At 48.1% G+C, this 17,543-nt stretch overlaps 1 protein-coding gene across 7 annotated transcripts in view; it reads right to left on the reverse strand.

The window, feature by feature from the left end:
• LOC131419429 (ral guanine nucleotide dissociation stimulator-like) overlaps positions 1–17,543 on the reverse strand; it is a 303,875-nt gene that overhangs the window by 161,007 nt on the left and 125,325 nt on the right. For 3 of the 7 annotated variants that reach the window (XM_058564498.1, XM_058564500.1, XM_058564502.1), the window contains exons 4-5: positions 14,273–14,375; positions 13,703–13,772 (exon numbers count right to left, since the gene is read on the reverse strand). The exons of 1 other annotated variant lie outside the window; for it this stretch is intronic. In XM_058564498.1, coding sequence (XP_058420481.1) covers positions 13,723–13,772; positions 14,273–14,375 — 153 coding nt within the window. In that variant the 3' untranslated portion in view covers positions 13,703–13,722. Of the gene's footprint in view, positions 1–11,959; positions 12,191–13,489; positions 13,580–13,702; positions 13,773–14,272; positions 14,376–17,543 lie in introns of those variants that run through there. 3 more of the 7 variants (XM_058564501.1, XM_058564503.1, XM_058564496.1) reach the window with 3 other exon arrangements.

Raw genomic sequence — 17,543 nt, forward strand, 5'->3', positions numbered from 1 at the left:
CCATCCTACTGTGTCCTGTGCCCTCTTCAGGGGATTTTGATGACACTCGTCCACAAGGGTTGGAAGGAAACATTGTAACATGAGGATATTCATCATCTTAAAACAAGAATTAATGGAGAGGAAAGTTTCGGGGTCTGTGTGTTCTGACGCACTGCTGTTGTGGTGTGGCTGCAGTGACCACTGTGCTCCCAGCAGTCCCCACAATGGCTTTCTCAGATGTTTGATCTCCTGGCGCAACCACAGCAGCTGTTGACAGAGCTGGCCTCTTGTCGTGGTTCAATGTCTTCCATCAGATTTTGTGGCTCTGACCCTCCTCTGCTCGCCCCTTTCCCATTCCTATCTGCTGTGTTGATTGCTTTGTAGTTGTTTCCTGGGAGCCACTGTGTGTAACTGTATTTCACAGTGTCTTTAGGGACACACCCTTACTACACGAGTCACTGTACAACAGCGACTTATCCTGGGGTATCCCCTGTTCGTCCTCTCGAGTGGAGCTGTGAAGAACCCTGCTTAGTCAGAGCTCCTCTCATTCTCATGCTGATGCGGCTGCTTACGAAGGTGGGCATCTCGTCGTTGGTCTCATCAACATTATTCTTTTCATCGATTATTTTGAAGTCAGATACGACTTTGTTAATAAAGTGCCTGGCTGTCACAGGCACTTTTATGTATCTTCCCCAACAGCTCTGTGAAGTAGGCCTGTGATCCCCATTTTCAGGGGGGAACCACTGAGGCTCAGATAGGTTGAGTACCTTCCTTCACTTCACAAAATTTCTTGGTACATTTTGAGTCTCCACCTGGAACTCCGCCTCTCAGGTGTGTGCACTTAGCTGGTGTTCCACTTGTGCCGCTCTGCCAGCCTCACCAAAGGCACACGCCCCATTCTGAGTCCATTATCTGCTTGATGGCAGTCACTCTGCACAAACAGACCTCTGGCAGGGAGTGGACTAGTGGGGCTTGGTCCTCTTGCTTACCCTGGGATCGTTCTAGGTTTATTGCGAGAGCTGGAGCAGTAGATACTGACCATCACTCACCTGGAAAGTTTGTAATGTAGAAATACTGCACTGACTTTTTGCAGGTGTCGTGTCTTCTTTGTCTTCATTGCTCCTCTGGGCTTTCTCCTACAGTCCATGCTGTGCAGTAACATACAGTACAGAGACTGGTGAACATAATACTGTTGGCCTGCACCAAATGGTCACATCACTCATTTTTCTAATTATGAAAGAAATACATACTGTTAAAAATGTGAAATTACACAGATCTGTATAAAGTGAAACCCTCCCCTTGCATCCCCTTCCCTGAAAACTCACTCCCCTACTCAGAGGCGACTGTTGTTAACAGGGTGGGGTTTATTCTTCTGGACATTTCCTATGAATTTATAAATACACATAAAGTTTTTTAACATAAATTACATAACTACATCGTTTTGCAATTTGCTGTTTCCCAAACCATATATCATAGACCTCTCCCCTTATCAGTGCACATCATTCTAACTTACCATTTTAGATGTTTTAGAGGTATTCCAAAGAACAGGAATACCATAATCTGTTTACTTCTTCTTTGATAGAAATGGGATTACATCCAGTTTCACTATTATACATAACGCTGCAGTAAGATCCTTGTATGGAATTTATTACACTGCTATTCAACTGCTCAATTTGCTTTGTGTCCTTTTAGTGAGAGACTATGATATATTTTTATGGGAATTATTTTATAGGGAAATTAATTTTATCACTGAATAAAGACATTTATGGGGAAACTGGCCTTCGAGGTCATCCATCTCAGTATTCTGGAGAAAAATCTTGAAACTTAGAAGGTATTATGCTTGCTCCATCACATTCTAACGAGTCATGTTAACAATTTAAAGTTGAATGTTTGAATACCCTCAACTCTCTCTGTTCAGAAGGATGACTTTTTCTTGTCTTTAAAACGTCTGACTCCAGGGGCTCTCCGTTGGACTTCAGAGAGGATAAGATATATTGGTGTCGTATCTGTTTCTCTTCAGCTGTAGGCTGAATGGTCCAAAGATCATAGAAATGAACATGGTCCAATCGATATATATGATTTGGGTCAAAAATTCAAAGTAATGAACCCAAGATAGGAATCTATAACTTTGGTTCTTAATAAAGAATTTCCTTTGAGTGCCTGCCCGGTGGTGCAAGCGGTTAAGTGCGCGCACTCCACTGTGGCGGCACAGGGTTTGCCGGTTCGTGTCCCAGGCACACACCGATGCACTGCTTGTTAAGCCATGCTGTGGCAGCGTCCCATATAAAGTAGAGGAGGATGGGCACGGATGTTAGCCCAGAGCCGGTCTTCCTCAGTAAAAAAGGTGGGGATTGACATTGGATGTTAGCTCAGGGCGGGTCCCCCTCACAAAAAACAAACAAACAAACAGAATTTCCTTTGATATTCTTAAGTCTCTGTGATTACTAGTAAAAACTCACCTATGGGTAAAGAGATGTGTTTCTGCTGGCAATGTTTGGCTTGAACATCCATTGTTAAGCCTGCCATATCCGTAGGTAGATTAGACTTGACCTCTTGATGACCTCTGCCCTTGGTCTTTGACCTGGGAAAAATAAGAATTTTAAAAAGCTGCTGTTATTAACACTCAATGCTAGAAATGCCCATTAAAGAGTGAGTTTGATTTGGTAACCCAAAGGGAATATAAGCAAAACAAAGTCTTTAATATCTATAAAATTTCAAAAAATTTTAATTTTTTAAAATGAACTCTGTTTTTGCCACAGTGGAAACTGTGTATATAGGAATGAAATATCCCTCTGTCCATTTCTTAAGTTGTTTCCATTGACTTGATGGATTTATCCTCTAATCCGGATTCCAAGTGTGAAAGAAAATCTTGGTCATTCAAAGAAAAGCAGCCATTTAAATTTGATTTTCTTTTAGCTCGGCATCCTACAAGTTTGAGGAATAAATGATCATGTAATGATACAATGATTTTGAAACCTAATTGTTAATTAGAGGGGTGTAAGGGATGATTGAATGGTGGTTCATCCGCATGGTCAGGGGTATTATACACATAGACATGTAAACACGATTCAGGAAGCTGCTTCAGCCCCGTGACATCCCTGAGAACCACAGTTCAGGGAGGATCTAGGCACACAGTTGTCTGCCTCGATCTCCTGGGTAACATGTAGATCCAGCTGTCTTGAGAGTGGCTTCAGAGCAGCTATCTATTTCTCCCCTTCCTTCTCTCCAGCTTATCTCAAACAGTCTTGACTATCATATTTTAAAGTAAGACCAATTATAGTTATTTACATGAGTTTCTTGTTCATTATTGCAGAGTAATAATCAGGCATACCATTAATTATCATTTAATTGACCTAATTAAATTTGTTGTACCTTATAATTGTTTAGAACACTGTTTAGTTTAGAGTTTGATATTCACCAAACGTGTTAATCTGCTTACAACTGCCATGTGCCTCACTCCTCTTAGAAGTGTATCTTTGGCCCATCACAAGATTTTAATGAATCAAATCATCATAAATTAAGATAATGTACTGTCTTTTGGATGATCGGTAGGCATATGAGTCCATTTTGGAAATATGCCCATCTGTCTTTTCTCTCCATGGGAAGTTTCTGGTCACTAGGTCTCCAGGTGGCTTGCACAAGCCCTAGGTCTGTAATAGCTTGGTGCCTCTCCTTATACTTGGAGTAGAAATAAAAGAGGTCAGAGAGAATTATTAAAGTTTTGTTTACATGAAGTTTTCTATGAAGACCATCCATGCATATTCTTCTGGTTAGCTTTCTGTTCCTAAGACTACTAGTTACTTAAAGGGCTTGTGAGGAACTATGAAAGGTCTGATATTTTACCTTACCTGCAAGCTAATAAGTCAGCCTACCATAGTCTTATAGATGTTGTCAAAAGACATGAGACCCATGGGTCAGAGACAAAGGACTTAATAACACAGCAATGGCGGTGGCCAGAGTATCAGCATTTGCACCATTTCACTAAATCCCACTTCCTACAAGGTGATACACAGTGGGCCAGGTGACATGCAGAGGGTTGCAAGAACTCAGAGCTTAAGGAACTCAAATCTTTGATAATGGGCGGGAAGTCTGCTGACATTTGCCCCAGGGAGGGGTGTTATTTTTATTTTACTGGGCAGTAAGCAAGCCTGCCCTTTGCACCAGAGGAGGTCACTATTTCTGTCTTCCAAGGCTGACAGCTCTACACACATCCTTGAAAAGATAACCTGGTTTTACTGGCTTTCAAAGATAAGCTTGAATGAGAATCGATCATCATACAGTTCTTCTCTTTCCTTTATTGAGATTGTGCAAATATGCTCTTTTCTCTGTAAAGTTCACTAACTTTATTCATACATAGGGATGCTTTTGGTTTTATTTATTAAGTTGAAATTGTCTTATTAGAGCAAATGATGAGACTATTATGGGTTGGATCTGAAAGTATGCTTTTCCAGGAAAAATGTGAAAGATCAGTGCTCACAAAACTTTGCCACAAGGAGCTGATAGCAACTTAAATGATTTTAATTTGATTACTGTTTTGTACAACTTTCTTCCATCTTACTTCATCCTCTCTGCTTCCTGTAACTCTCATATGGGAATGGGGCAGTTTCAGGGATTCACTGAACCCATTTAAAATATTCAAATGGTTTTCTCTGTTATATTTTTTTTATTGAGGTAAAGTTGACATACAACATTATATTAGTTTCAGCGGTACACCATAATGATTCAATGTTTGTATATATGTTGAAATGATCACCACGATAAGTCCAGTTAACATCCGTCCCCATACATAGTTACAAATTTTTTATCTTGTGATGAGGACAAGGTGTATTTCAAGATGCAGAAGAATCAACGATTATATCATACTTTTCCATATACAGCTTGATGAATTTGGACATAAGCATATACCCTTGAGACTGTCACCACCATCAAGGCCAAAAACATATACATCACCTCCCAAAGTTTTCTCTCACTTCCTTTATTACTATTATTCTGTGGTAAGAACTCTTAATGTCTACTCTATTAGCAAATGTGACGTATGCAATACAGTCTTGTTAGCTGTAGGCACTATGCTTGTCCTACATCTCCAGGACTTATTTATCTTGATAACTGAAATTTTGTATCATTTGACCATCAGCTATTCATTTCTCCATCCCCCCAGCCCCTGGTAAGCACCATTCTAATCTCTGCTTCTATGAGTTTGACTATTTTAGATTCCACATATAAGTGAGTATTTGTCTTTTTCTGTCTGCCTTATTTCACTTAACATCATGTCTTCTAGGTCCATCCATGTTGTCAAAAATGGCAGGAATTCCTTCTTTTTTCAAGGTTGACTAATATTCCATTTCTTTATGCTTCATCCATCAGTGATATTTAGGTTAGTTCTGTATCTTGGTTATTGTGAATTAGCTTCAATGAACATTAGAGTGCAGGTATGTCTTTGAGACCCTGATTTCAATTCCTGTTGGTATATACCAGAAATGGCATTGCTGGATCACATGCAAGTTTTAACTTTTGGAGGAAGCTCCATACTGTTTTCCATAATGGCTATACTAGTTTACATTCCCACAAGGGTTCCTTTTCTCCACATCCTCAGCAACATTTGCCATCTTCAGTTTTTTGATAATCGCCATCTTAACAGGTGTGAAGTGATAGCTCATTGTGGTTTTGATTTGCATTCCCTGATTTGTGATGCCAAACACCTTTTCATACACCTCTTGGCCACTAGTATGTCCTCATTGGAAAAAATCTATTCTGGTCCCTTGCCCATTTTTTAAATTGATTTGTCTTTTTGTTATTGAGCAAACACAAAAAAAGAGAACAAAATTTTCAGGCATTATGGGTGCTTCCCAGTTGATGCAGATGGTTTTGTATTTACAGTGGTACCAAAAGATCATGTTTCGTGCTTTTTCTTGAGCTTGTTATAAGACCAGCAGTAGCTACGGCGTGGCAGATAATTAGGATCATCTTGGTTTGGAGTTTTACAACATAAATGAGTGGTAGAGAATTTTTTATTATTCCAAGGAAATTATTGAGATCATAGTCCATGGAATCCAGGATTGATAGGTGTAGGAGGAAATTAAGGTGAGGATCGGTGATCTGGCATTACTTCTGAACTTGAAAGACAGGTATCTACTGTATAAGTGTTTGAATAAAAATATTAGAGATCAGGAATTTGTGTGGGTGAATGTTTCCTGAATTATTTACTTTTGAATATCACCATTTGGATTATGTGAACATCTGAGATATGGGAGTAAGTCACTAACAGGGGCTGGTTGATAATGTCACTATTGATTTAACTTCTAAAGGAGCTATGAACACCAAGTGGTCAATGGATTAAGCAAATGAGTAGTCAGAAAACATAGAAATGGTAGGATTTGGGATTTAGTAAAAGACTGGGGACCGACAGTCCTGAGAGGGATTGCCAGGACTTGTGCGGTTGAGAGTGACAAGGACAAGAAGAGAATAGAATCACACTCAAAAAAGGAGGGGGTGTTATCAGGATGGAGGGGGAGAAATGATCTGGAGTAGCCTTGAGTTTTGACCTTGAGCTTTCTGTTCTTGATGCAAATCTGCCTGATGATGTCCCAGGACACAGGTCAGATCTATCCCCAGAGGATAGAGGGAGGGTGGAAGTACAAAACAGCCAGGATAATTGTCCTAAAAAGGCAGGCTTCCTTTATCATTTGACTCAATTTCATGATTTATTTTTATAGGGCAAGAGGAAAAGGATAATAGTCACGTCTTCACAGAGGAAGCAGTGTGACTGTGGGAACCAGTCCAAACCAAAGCCTGGTTTAAGCATCTTCATCCCTTTGAGGATGTCCAGTGACATATTCAAGAGGCAGGTTACTAGAATCCCATCCCATCTTGGCAATGGCAGGTCTCTGGGAGGACATCTTGGACCAGCCCCACCAGGTCTGCTGGCCTGAGAGACCACAAGGACTCCAGGCCTGCAGCAGTGCAGGACAACTAGTAAGTCCTTTCAATCTTGCCAAAGCGTTGCAAAAACTTGCACCTAGTCACACAGGTGAATCCCTGCCAGGTGTGCTCGCAGGTGGTCTGCACTCCAGGTCCCATGCCCACTCCTGCCAGTCTTCAGATTTGGCAAGGATGACTCCAGGAGCTGATCTGGGCATTCCACAGCTCCACTGCCAACAATTTCTGGTGACTGAGGAAGGTATCAGGAAGGAGGAAATGGTAGTGAAGAGCACAGGAGAGAGACTGGTGATAGCACTGATGGTGGACAGACTTGCTAGCGAGGCAGAGAAAGTGAGGGGTCAAGAAGGACGTCCTGACAGCAGATGAAATGGAGCAGACACCTCAGTGAAGTCTCTTGACAGCGTCCCTAATGTTTCCTTGCTTTAAGCTCTTGAAACTTTAAAACATACCAATACGTTTCTTTTGTTAAACTCTGCTGCGTGACATAGAAAATATAGACAGTGGTTTCTTTCTGAGGTGAGAGGTTGAGTTTCAGGTGAGGAGAGAAAGATCTTCCTTTTTCATGCTGTTCTCTCATTTTCTTTTACTACATACATTATTTATTTCTACTTTCAAGTCAGCAGCGAGTTATAAACGTCACGGGATGATTCAGTTTTTCCCCTCACAGTCACAGTAAAATCTACTTAAAGTGGATTATTCTTTTTGTGTAATATTCCAATAGATTCCAAAATATTATTTCAAAAGCACTTTGATGTCTATGTTCTCAAATTAGATATTTACTTCTAAGTCTCCACTTTTATGTTATTTGTTGCATGCTAATTCAGAGTTGCATCTAAGGAAATACCAGATTTCCCTCAGGTTTTAGATCCATATGTGTTGGAAATTTGATTCATGTAGATGAACATGGCAGTTGGGGGATCATGCTATTATCAAAAGAGGCCTTTTCAGCATCAGTAATCTGACAAGAACCCACTGCCTGTTGGGATTTAATTGTCTATTTGAGGGATCAAGCTTTTGCTGTTGGCACTTCTCTTTCTCTTTGGAGGGAAAGTACGGCCTTCCCATTCTTTCCATTGCCAAATCACTTTCCTGGGTGGCTCTGCCATGTCAGGAAGGGCCTGGGATGCTGGGAACCAGGATTCATCCTCAGCTTCTGACTGTCCTGAGAAGGCTTCCTTGGCAGAGTTCAGCTTCTGTGTCTGGGTGACACTTGCAGCCATCAGAAAGGAGGGGATAACTCACAAGTGCCAAGCAATTCCTCTGGCGCTTGTCTTACAGGGTGTTTTGGAGGGATGAGGTTCAAAATGCGACTTAGTAACCCTTTGAAAGCTTCTAGTCATGGGGAGGTTTCTTGGTGTGGGCTCAGAGCAGTTTCTGTTCACAACCAGATGGGAAGCATTTCAGCATTTTAATTGGTAAGGCTGTGTTCATGCACGTCCATGGATCATCATTTCCGTGGCATTCCCTGCTGGACACCCCCACACCCCTGTCATGCCTCATCTTTCAAAGCTCCAAACAGGGTTCACACCCCAGCAGGTGGTTGTAATGTAACCACAGCACAAGACTGGGGAAAAAAACACAACCATTCAGGGGCGACACACTTTAAAGTTTTGGGCCAAATTGCCCAATTTGGACGAGTTGGTAACACCAACACTGAGTGTGTAAACTGGAGGATGGTCCAAGACCATGGACCTCAGAATGACACGGGCTCAGAAGTCACCCTGGACAGCAAGGGACAGTGTAGAGTCACTGACTGGCCAGGATTATGGTCCCTTATCCTGGCAAAGTAGAGCTCACCCGGGATCCATCAGGCCAAGCCAGGGAGGAGGCTGGGGGCCTTCTAGGGGATTTCTGCCCTAAAGGGAATTGCATAAGGAAGGCAGGGGTGCTGAGAATCCTAGTTCACAGGGAGCAGTCATGTTTATGGAACGAGGCCCAGCTGTAGCCTTAAAAGCTGCGTCAAAAACTCTCCCCTTGGATACAAAACAAGCAGGAAAAGGAATTCAGAGTCCTGGACAAGGTTCCCAGCAGGATTCAAATCTAGGTCAGAGGTGAACACGGAGCCCCTAGAGGGGCCTCAGGAGGGAAAATCTTGCCTGCCTTTAGTTCATTTGTAAATGAACTTCCTCGAGCCTTGTCCTTTCCACATACATGTTTTGATCTTTTTACATTGTTTTCCTCACTTACAGCTGATGCAATTCCAGAGATTGAACTAGAAAACTACAAGTTCCTAAAATTTGGTCAGAATAAACCTCAACAAGAGAAGTAGGATACAGTCCCTGTTCCTCCAGAACGTAGAATGGCAGCCCCTGCCTGTGGCACGACATGGTCCTGGCTAGTGCTGTTTTAAACACACCCACATTTCAGTGGTTGTTGCTCTGCCTGTGAAAGTACCTTCAACCTTTAAATCCCAAGAGAATGGGCAGGGAGTCGTGTCTGCTCCTGGAGGAAATGAATGATACTGAAATGAACTTGTCCTCTGAGTTAGGGGGACTTGGGTGTGTCCCAACTAGTCAGGGAAGGGGCTGGCCCTTCTCCCTTCTCCACATACAATAAGCTGATGACCCAGAAGAGTTCTTGATTCAAGGAGAAATGTGAGATTCTGTGTCTCTCTCACATGCCTACAGAAAGCGACAGAACCACACCACAACTCCCAGGCTGTAAAGGGAACAGGACTTGAATATAATATTCAAATATGGCATTTATTATTTACAACAAATAACTACTGTCCCTCCCCAATGGGTGAATAGGTGCTGGGGTAGAGATGTCAGGGAGCTGGGGTGGGGTCATCCCCTCTCTCTTGGACTCCAGGGGGCCCCAGGAATCAGCTTACAATACTCCCCTTCCTGTCGTGTGTGAGGAGCTGGCCCTGTGCATCGCAAGCCTCCCAGCTGTGTCCCCGCTGCTGAGGATGGGGCTGTGATCGGCCACTGGTATGGGGCTCGGTGTTGGGGCCTGGGGTCTGAGTAGAAGAGTCAGGTTATCTTGGGGGGCCTCCTTCAGAATCATGGCCCCCCACCTTGTCCCCACTGCACTGGGTGCTCCAGACCCTGTGCTCAGTGCTGTCAGCCACCAGTACCCCATTCGTCCCTGCCACGAGAGTGATCATTTAGTATCACCTATTTCACAGAGGAGGAAACGGAGTCTCAGGAAGCTGAAGAGAGTCACCCCAGTCACAGGACTGCTCAGTAGTGGAGCTGAGATCCCAGTGCCAGCTGTCCGACTCCCCAAGGCCACGTTTAGCCTGAAAGCCTTACTGAACCCCTAGGAGTCAGTCACCCCGGCCCAGACACTCACTCACCCCTGACCTTGATGACAGCCGGTTCTTCTTGGCCTTGAGTATTCTGCTGGCCAACTAGGCCTGGGGCCTTAGCTGGCAGGACAGGCTGTAGCTACAGGACAGAGAGGCATCTGTGAGCCTACCAGGATCCACACCTCTGGTGTCCCCCCACTGACTGCCCAGCAGCTGGATTCTGGATGTCCCACAAGTCGCCACGCAATAAGGCCTAGGGCTGACTGGGGGGCCACTGAAACAGGCTCTCTAGACTGGCCAACAGGGAGAATCCACCCCTGCCCTCACACAACTCCTGCCCACCCTCACCTATCATTCTCATTGAGCAGCTCCATGTCCTGGAACCAGGCCCCAAATCGGTCCTCGGGCTCTGGTTGTAATTCTTTGCAGCCACCTGGAGCAGCAGGATCTCCCTCATGACTCGGTGTTCCTGGGACCAGAGGGAAGGAGAGGATGGAGACAGGGACTGTGTGGGGGATGCTGCAGGGGCCTTGTGGGGGGTGAGGAGTGGGGCAGGGGACCAGTCCTGGAAACCCTCCTTCCCTCCAGTTCCACCCAGGCTCTACTTGTTCTCAGAATGGGAATAATCAGCCCCTCCTCCAGGAAGTTTTCCTTGAGGCCGTCCTCCCCTCAACCCACCCGCCAATTGGATGGGTCTCCCACTTCTCTGTTATCAAAATCTTCCACTCAATGTAAGATACAGGGGGTGGAGCCAGGGACTGTTCTGCCCAGAAGGTCTCTGATTTCCACCTCCTTCCCCTCCCCTGCAGGGAGAGCCACAGCCGCTCACCTCAGTACTTTTCTCAAGGTTGATCTCATTCCCCTGGAAGGCAGAGAGCCAGAGTCCATCAGACAGAGCCCCCTAAGCCTGACTAGGCCCCTATGCCCACCCCTTCTCATGTTGCACTACTGCCAGGTCCCCAGAGGGGGTGGGGCATGCAGAGAAAAGAGGACTTGGACCTAGGCCAGGCTCTGGGCTCCAGAGAAGGAGGACATGGGGGTGAGGCTGAGGGACCTGGCAGCACAACCCTCTCTGATGACAGACTTTGAGGCTGAGGCCTCAGGCAGAGGGGACTGCTCAGCCACTTATGTGCTGTCTGACTTGGAGGGGCCCAACTTCTCTCACCTTCCATGGGCAGCATGGGAGGGAGAGGATGAGTCCAGCTCAGATAAAACCTCATGCAGCTGTGCCATCAGGCAGCTCTGAGCTTCCCCAGCCTGAGTAACCAGAATGGGTGTCTCAGGCGGAGCCTCTGTTCACTCATCCCTAAGATGGGCCTGATGCCCCAGCTCCCAGGGGCAGCTGCGAGGCTCTCATGAGAGGAGATGTGCCAAGTGCTGAGAGCTCAGAGCTCAGTGCGGGGTATCCCGCATCCCAAGACTCAGGAACCTAGTCCCCTGCCTGGTCCTCAGGTTCACCCACCTGGAGATAATCACCCATCGCCAGACACAGCATCAACAGGTCACCAAGGAATGTGCCAAGATAGGGGACGTCACCCTGTGACACCGGGGTACACGTGGGATGAGCCCTTGCTCTCAAGTCAGCTCCCTGCAGACCCTCCCCTGAAAAATCCTCACCCTCAGCCTCCTGGCCCACACCAGGGATCCCACGAGGAGCAGCCTAGGACCCTTAACAGCCTCCCCTCAATTCTTCCTCCCTTCACACCCCAAGAACACCACACTCCTCCTCCTCACCTCCCAGGGCCGGCTTCTGGCAAATCACAGGGTATGTGGTCCCTGGCCCTCCCCACAACAAACCCATCCTGCACCAGCTCTTCCAGGCCCTCCTTCTGGTCACTTCTACTGGGGGATTCAGGCACTGTGGCACCAAGAGGAAGGGTCCCTCTCTCTTGATTTGAGGCCTCCAGCTGGGAGCGCAGAGCCCCTCCCCCACAGGCACACTCACCTGCTGCTGCTGCTGCTGCTTCTCCTGCACTCTCTGGGGGTTGCTCTCCTGGAGGCAAACGTGGAGGGCCCCTCCTGCCAGAGTCGAGGACAGTGTCACCGGGCCATACTCCCCTTGCCCCATTTCTCTCCAGCACCACTGGCCTCTGACTCTGGACATCTGATTCGAGTCAACTGGTACCAATGCCACTCCACCCTCCAAAGTCTTGTGATTCCAGAACAAGCCCAGCTCCAACTCTTACTCTGGGTGTGAGCTTGGGCTTTTGGTCTGGCCTCCCCGAGCCTGTCTCCTCATCTGGAATGTGTGAGAACTCCAGCTACCTCACAGTTCTCCTGAGGACTCAATGTCACATGACTGTCACCATTTTTCTCACCCTCACCCCTCCAGGTGGAGCAGGCAGAAAGCTCCCACATTCCTTTCCTCCCTCTTGCCTCATTACCACCCTGTGAGGCCTGCACCACATGATGACCCTCCATTTCCCTGATGAGGAGACAGAGGCCCAAACAGGGGCAGTGAGTTGCTCAGGGGCCCACAGAGGAGAGGCCACTTGCCCCTACCAGCCACAGGCCTTGCTCCAACATCCTCACCTAACCCCCATCCTCACCACTGACAAGTGTCCTTTCCCCTGAGCTCTCAAATATGGGTCCTGGTCCGAGCCATGGATGGAGAGGATGGGGCGTTTTTGGAGTCTGGTTGAGTGGCTCCTGTCTAGTCCCGTGGAGTGTCTGGCCCCCAGGCTGGGACAGAGGCCATGCCAAAGGCTTCTCCTCGCCAAAGTACCACTCAGGATATTCCCCTGCACTGAACTCTTTCTTTATCCACTCGGGAACTGGACCCGCAAGGTGTCACCTCTGATCCACAAGTAAGGAGGTGACAGGACGCTTTGCTCCCTCGTTTACATGAAGCTCTTAACGTCCTTTCAGCAGGATCCATTAAGAATCCATCAGTTGCCTAGACGCTTCTCATAAGCCACCTGGGGCCTATGTCATTGCCAACCAGGCACTCAGGTGAGACTCCTGTGGTTGACTTGAGTGACTGCTCTAGGCGTCCAGTGGGGAGTCCCACAATGCACACACATCTGTCTCTGGTGCAGCCACTCAGACCCAAGGCTGAGCAGCCTGTTTGTCCACTTGGGCCAGGGGAATCCCCTGCTGTGCCCGTCCCTGGGGCAGGCAGTGTACCCACCCCTGGAGACATGGTGAAGACAGAAGGAGCTGCTGGTGCCTGGCTTCCTGTCCTCAGGAAGGCTGAGGGCTAACCCCCCCAACCACCCAACAGCCTGGAAGAAGCTACATCCATCAAGATGAACGTGCATGGAAGCCAGAGACCTGCTGATGGCAACAGCTCGGCAACATATTCTGGAACAACCCAGCTAACACCACTGTGTCCCGTGACCAGGGCCTCCTGCGCAAAAACAGCACCCCACCGGCCCATGGGCCAAACAGATCCCTCTGCTTGTTAACCTGGACAAGATAGACGGGAATGTCTCAGAGAAAGTTCAAGTCAGAAACTATCAAAACCACAGCCTGCTCAGTCCCTCTCCCCCTACTCCTCCTCTCTTTCCAGTCCCCTAGCCTCCACTTTACCTTGGTCATCAGTTCTCTGCTCAAGGACTTGTCTTGGCTATAGCGCTCCTTAAGTTTTTCAGGGATCTCCCTGAGGGGAGGGGAAAGAGGGAAAGATAAATGTAGGGATAATGTGAGGGGTCTGAATGCAAATCCCTTTTCTTTGACAACCCGAGAGATTCAACCTCCCTGGAAGAGTGTTCTCACTGGGATCCACTGAGCGCTAAGGTCTCGTGGGACTGGGAGGGGACTCTCCTGTTGGTCATTGGGGTCTCCACTCCCCAGCTCTACAGAGCAGCTCTCTTTTGACCACTTTGAGTTTCAACTGGGAGTCGAGTTCTGTAGCTATGAACACTTGAAAATCTCTAATGTGGCTCAACCCAGTACCTGACATTTAGAGAAACCAAGTCCTGAAACAGAACTGGTGCACTAAGGACACCAGGAGGCTTAGAGACTGCCTGCCGAGGCCCAGGCCTTGTCCCCAGCATTTGCTGCCTCCCAGGAGTTCCTAGCTGACTGAGGGGCCAATGGCAGACATACAGGAGATCCCCCATCCACCCTGATCCTCCTATGGAGAGGGGCACTACCCACCAGGAAACTTCCGCTGTGTGTTCTTCAGGTGGTTTGTGGAGGTTTTCTGCAGAGCAGAGATGACAGTGCAGGGCGAGGAGAAGTTCTTCAGGATCTTGCACTCCTGGGGAAGGGAAGAGAGTGAGCTGTGAGGTGGGGCGCTGCAGTTCCGCTTGCTCTAGCTTCGGTCCCCTTCTATTTAAATCTCCTCTCCTGGATGAGACAGATGCTCAGGGAGCCCCAGAAGGGCACATTTAGGACCCAAAGAGTAACACTCACAGGGAGGAGGACTTTAGCTGAACCCAGGGAAGGAGTCAGGTAGGAAGTGAGCATCCTCCCACTGGGACCTGGAGTCAAGATCAGTGGGCCCCTGGCAGGAAGGGCCTAGAGACTGTGCAGGGGCTTAGACCACACTTCAATCCTGGGAGCTGATAAAGGTGGAGAGTCAGTTCCCAAGGCTCCAGAGAGGGGCTCCACTAGGCCACCCACAGCATACCTGGGCCACCTGGATCCAGTGCTCCACCACCCTAGCCCTGTCTGGCACACTCATGCTCGGGTCCCCGAGGCAGGGGGTGATGACGAGACTGGCCACCCTTCTGATGTGGTCGAGGGTGGCCTGGAGAGTGGGTGCCAGGTGCTCATTGCTGGGATTGTTCCTCTTGCCCCAGGTGGAACCCAGGCACTGAGAGGGCAACACCTTCCGGAAAAGCTCCTGGGGAACAAGGGGAGTGTCACCCAGCCCTACCACATGCCAGTTCTGTGCCCACAGCCCCCAAAGTCCCACACAGGGTCACAGTTTAGAGCTGGAGCTCAGGAAGCTCAGGATGTGGCCTGAGCCTTACGAGAATCCCTAGGTTTTCTTCCCTGTCCACCGAGGACACCCAGCACAGGATGACCCAGGACTCAATACTGGCAGGGAAGGGAGAGGGTCATTTGCACCCACCCTGTCCTGGATAACTCCAAGCTCCAGACGGTGGCTCAACTCGGCTCATCCCAAGGGGGCATCTTCCACCACCGGGATACCCCCTCTGGTCCCACTCCCCATTCTGATGCACATTCCCCCATGGCAGCTACAACCACTATCCTTGTCTGTCTCCCTTGTAGTGAAGTACGCATCAGGTCCTGAGTCTCTTGAGCCTCCTGAGCAGACAGTTGGGCCACCAGGGATCTGGCTGCACACAGTGAGTTCCCCTCCTTACTGATAGACCAGGCCCTGCCCAGCTTTCCATCTCTTCTACCTCATGGAGTTGGCACAGCCACTCCTTGTGGCTGGAGCTCTGTAGCTGGCGCTGGAGCTGGATAAAGAGAAAGGTTCACCCATATAGCTAACTTTCCATGTGTCCTTCTAAACACAGAAATGATCCCACTTCCCTTCCAGGGGCACCCAGGCTGCGGTCCCCTTTACACTCTGACTCTGTCTCAGTGGCCTCCAGAAGCTCACACTGAGCAAGGGTAAGAGGGTCATGGCAGCTCAGCTCCGAATCAGGCAAGGTGACCTGCATGTACATCCCCTTTAGCTTGAAAAAGGGACAGCCCCAGTCTGGTCCTCCCCAAGTTCTGGTCCAACCCCATCATCCCAAGGTCCTGAGTGCGGAGACCCTCTGCTCCTGCTCTCACCTCAGAGCAGCACTAGATGGTGTTTGTGGCCTCATGCACCTGCCCCTTGTCTAGTGAGTTGGAGTTGAAACCATTGGGCATCTCCTCGATGACCTCCTGAGTGGAGTTTTGCAAAGACTGCCCGGGAGCTGGGCCAGAAGGAATCAGGGGCTGGCTGCACACTGCCACTGGGGCCGACACCCAAGAGAAAGTCTGCTCCTCTGTTCAGTCACAGAGGGACATCCCTGCAAAGAACTGTGGTCAGGAAGGGAAGGAGATCAAACCTCCATGGCTCGGTAACATATGAGTGGAGGAGCTCACATTCTCATGCTGCCAGCCACGACCTGGGGTATGAACATGACAGACCCACCAGTCTTCCGACACCTAACCACCAGCTCCTGCCCAGGAATGACCTACCCCTCATGCCCTGCCTTCCCCCCTCTTCAAAGACACACAGACACACACACACGATGAGGGGCAAGGGGTGTGGTGATGCTCAGGTGGGATCACAATTGTGTCCTGGCCGGCACTGCCTCCTGCCAGATGCCCAGAGGCATCGGGGATGACGGCTGTGCCAACGTCGGAAATGTCAAAAAGATTCTCTTTCTGGCCTATTTTGAGTCCAGATTCTCCAAAAGTTGGGATACAACAACAAAATATTTTTGCCCGTTGACTGTCTCCAATCAAGTGAGCTGGATGGGGGCCTGTGGGTGCCTGGTTACCAGAGTTCTAAGATCTGTCGGGGTCTATGACCAAGGAAGTAGATCATTTTTCAAGATTCCTTTACCTGGGCCCCGTCCCTCAATCAAACTTGTCCAGAGCTGCCCCTGGGCCCGGGCCGCTCAGCCTCCTCCCCCATATCATCTCCTGAACTGTACACAAGGAGCATACACAGCCATAGCCACAGCTCTCTGGAAACCTAAGTCGGGTTGTAGCTTTGAGGAGACAGGGATGAATGCAGACCTTCTTTTTCTTACCAGTTCTGCATCCTGGGAAAGTCCTTGTGCCACTCAGGTCCTCCCCAGTCTCCAAACCTGCACCATGAGGATCAAGCTAGAGTCTACTTCCTAGGGACGTTACCCGGTGTATATAACATAATATCTATTACCCCTGTGGGCTAGTGTCACATGTACCTAAACTTAGAGATGGAATAATAATAAGAAGGGGTGATATGTAGCACAGAACACCACTCAAAACAGGCCTGGGTTCTAGCAATATGATATTGGAACAGTCGCTTCCAACCTGGCCTCATATTCAGGTTAGCATGATGAGGGGGTTGAAGCTAATGGAAATTTAGATACTGCCATCCTGCGGCATAAAACCATTCAATTGTTTACTGTTTTGTGGAGAATGAGACCCAAGTGCCTCATCTTGGCCTATGAAGTGGGCAACCTCTACAGTGGTACCCAGTAAGCCCCACTCATGGTATAGCCATCCCCGTGGAACCACTAAGTAGTTAGTAACTGGCTTCTGAACATAATAACAGCCAAAGTGATGAGATGTCTAGTCTAAATTTTAACTAACAAAGTCTCTCACTTCCTCTTACTCCTTCTTTCATGTTCCATCTCTCTCTCTCACACACACTCTATCGATTCCCTGTAACTGAGGAATCAAATACCAGTGTTTGGGGCTGCACAATGTGGAGGCCTATACAGGAGAGAAGCACGGGGGTGCCCAGGCCAACAGACAGAAAGAA

This window comes from Diceros bicornis, chromosome 21 (genome assembly GCF_020826845.1).
Source record: "Diceros bicornis minor isolate mBicDic1 chromosome 21, mDicBic1.mat.cur, whole genome shotgun sequence".
NCBI classification, from domain to species: Eukaryota; Metazoa; Chordata; class Mammalia; order Perissodactyla; family Rhinocerotidae; genus Diceros; species Diceros bicornis.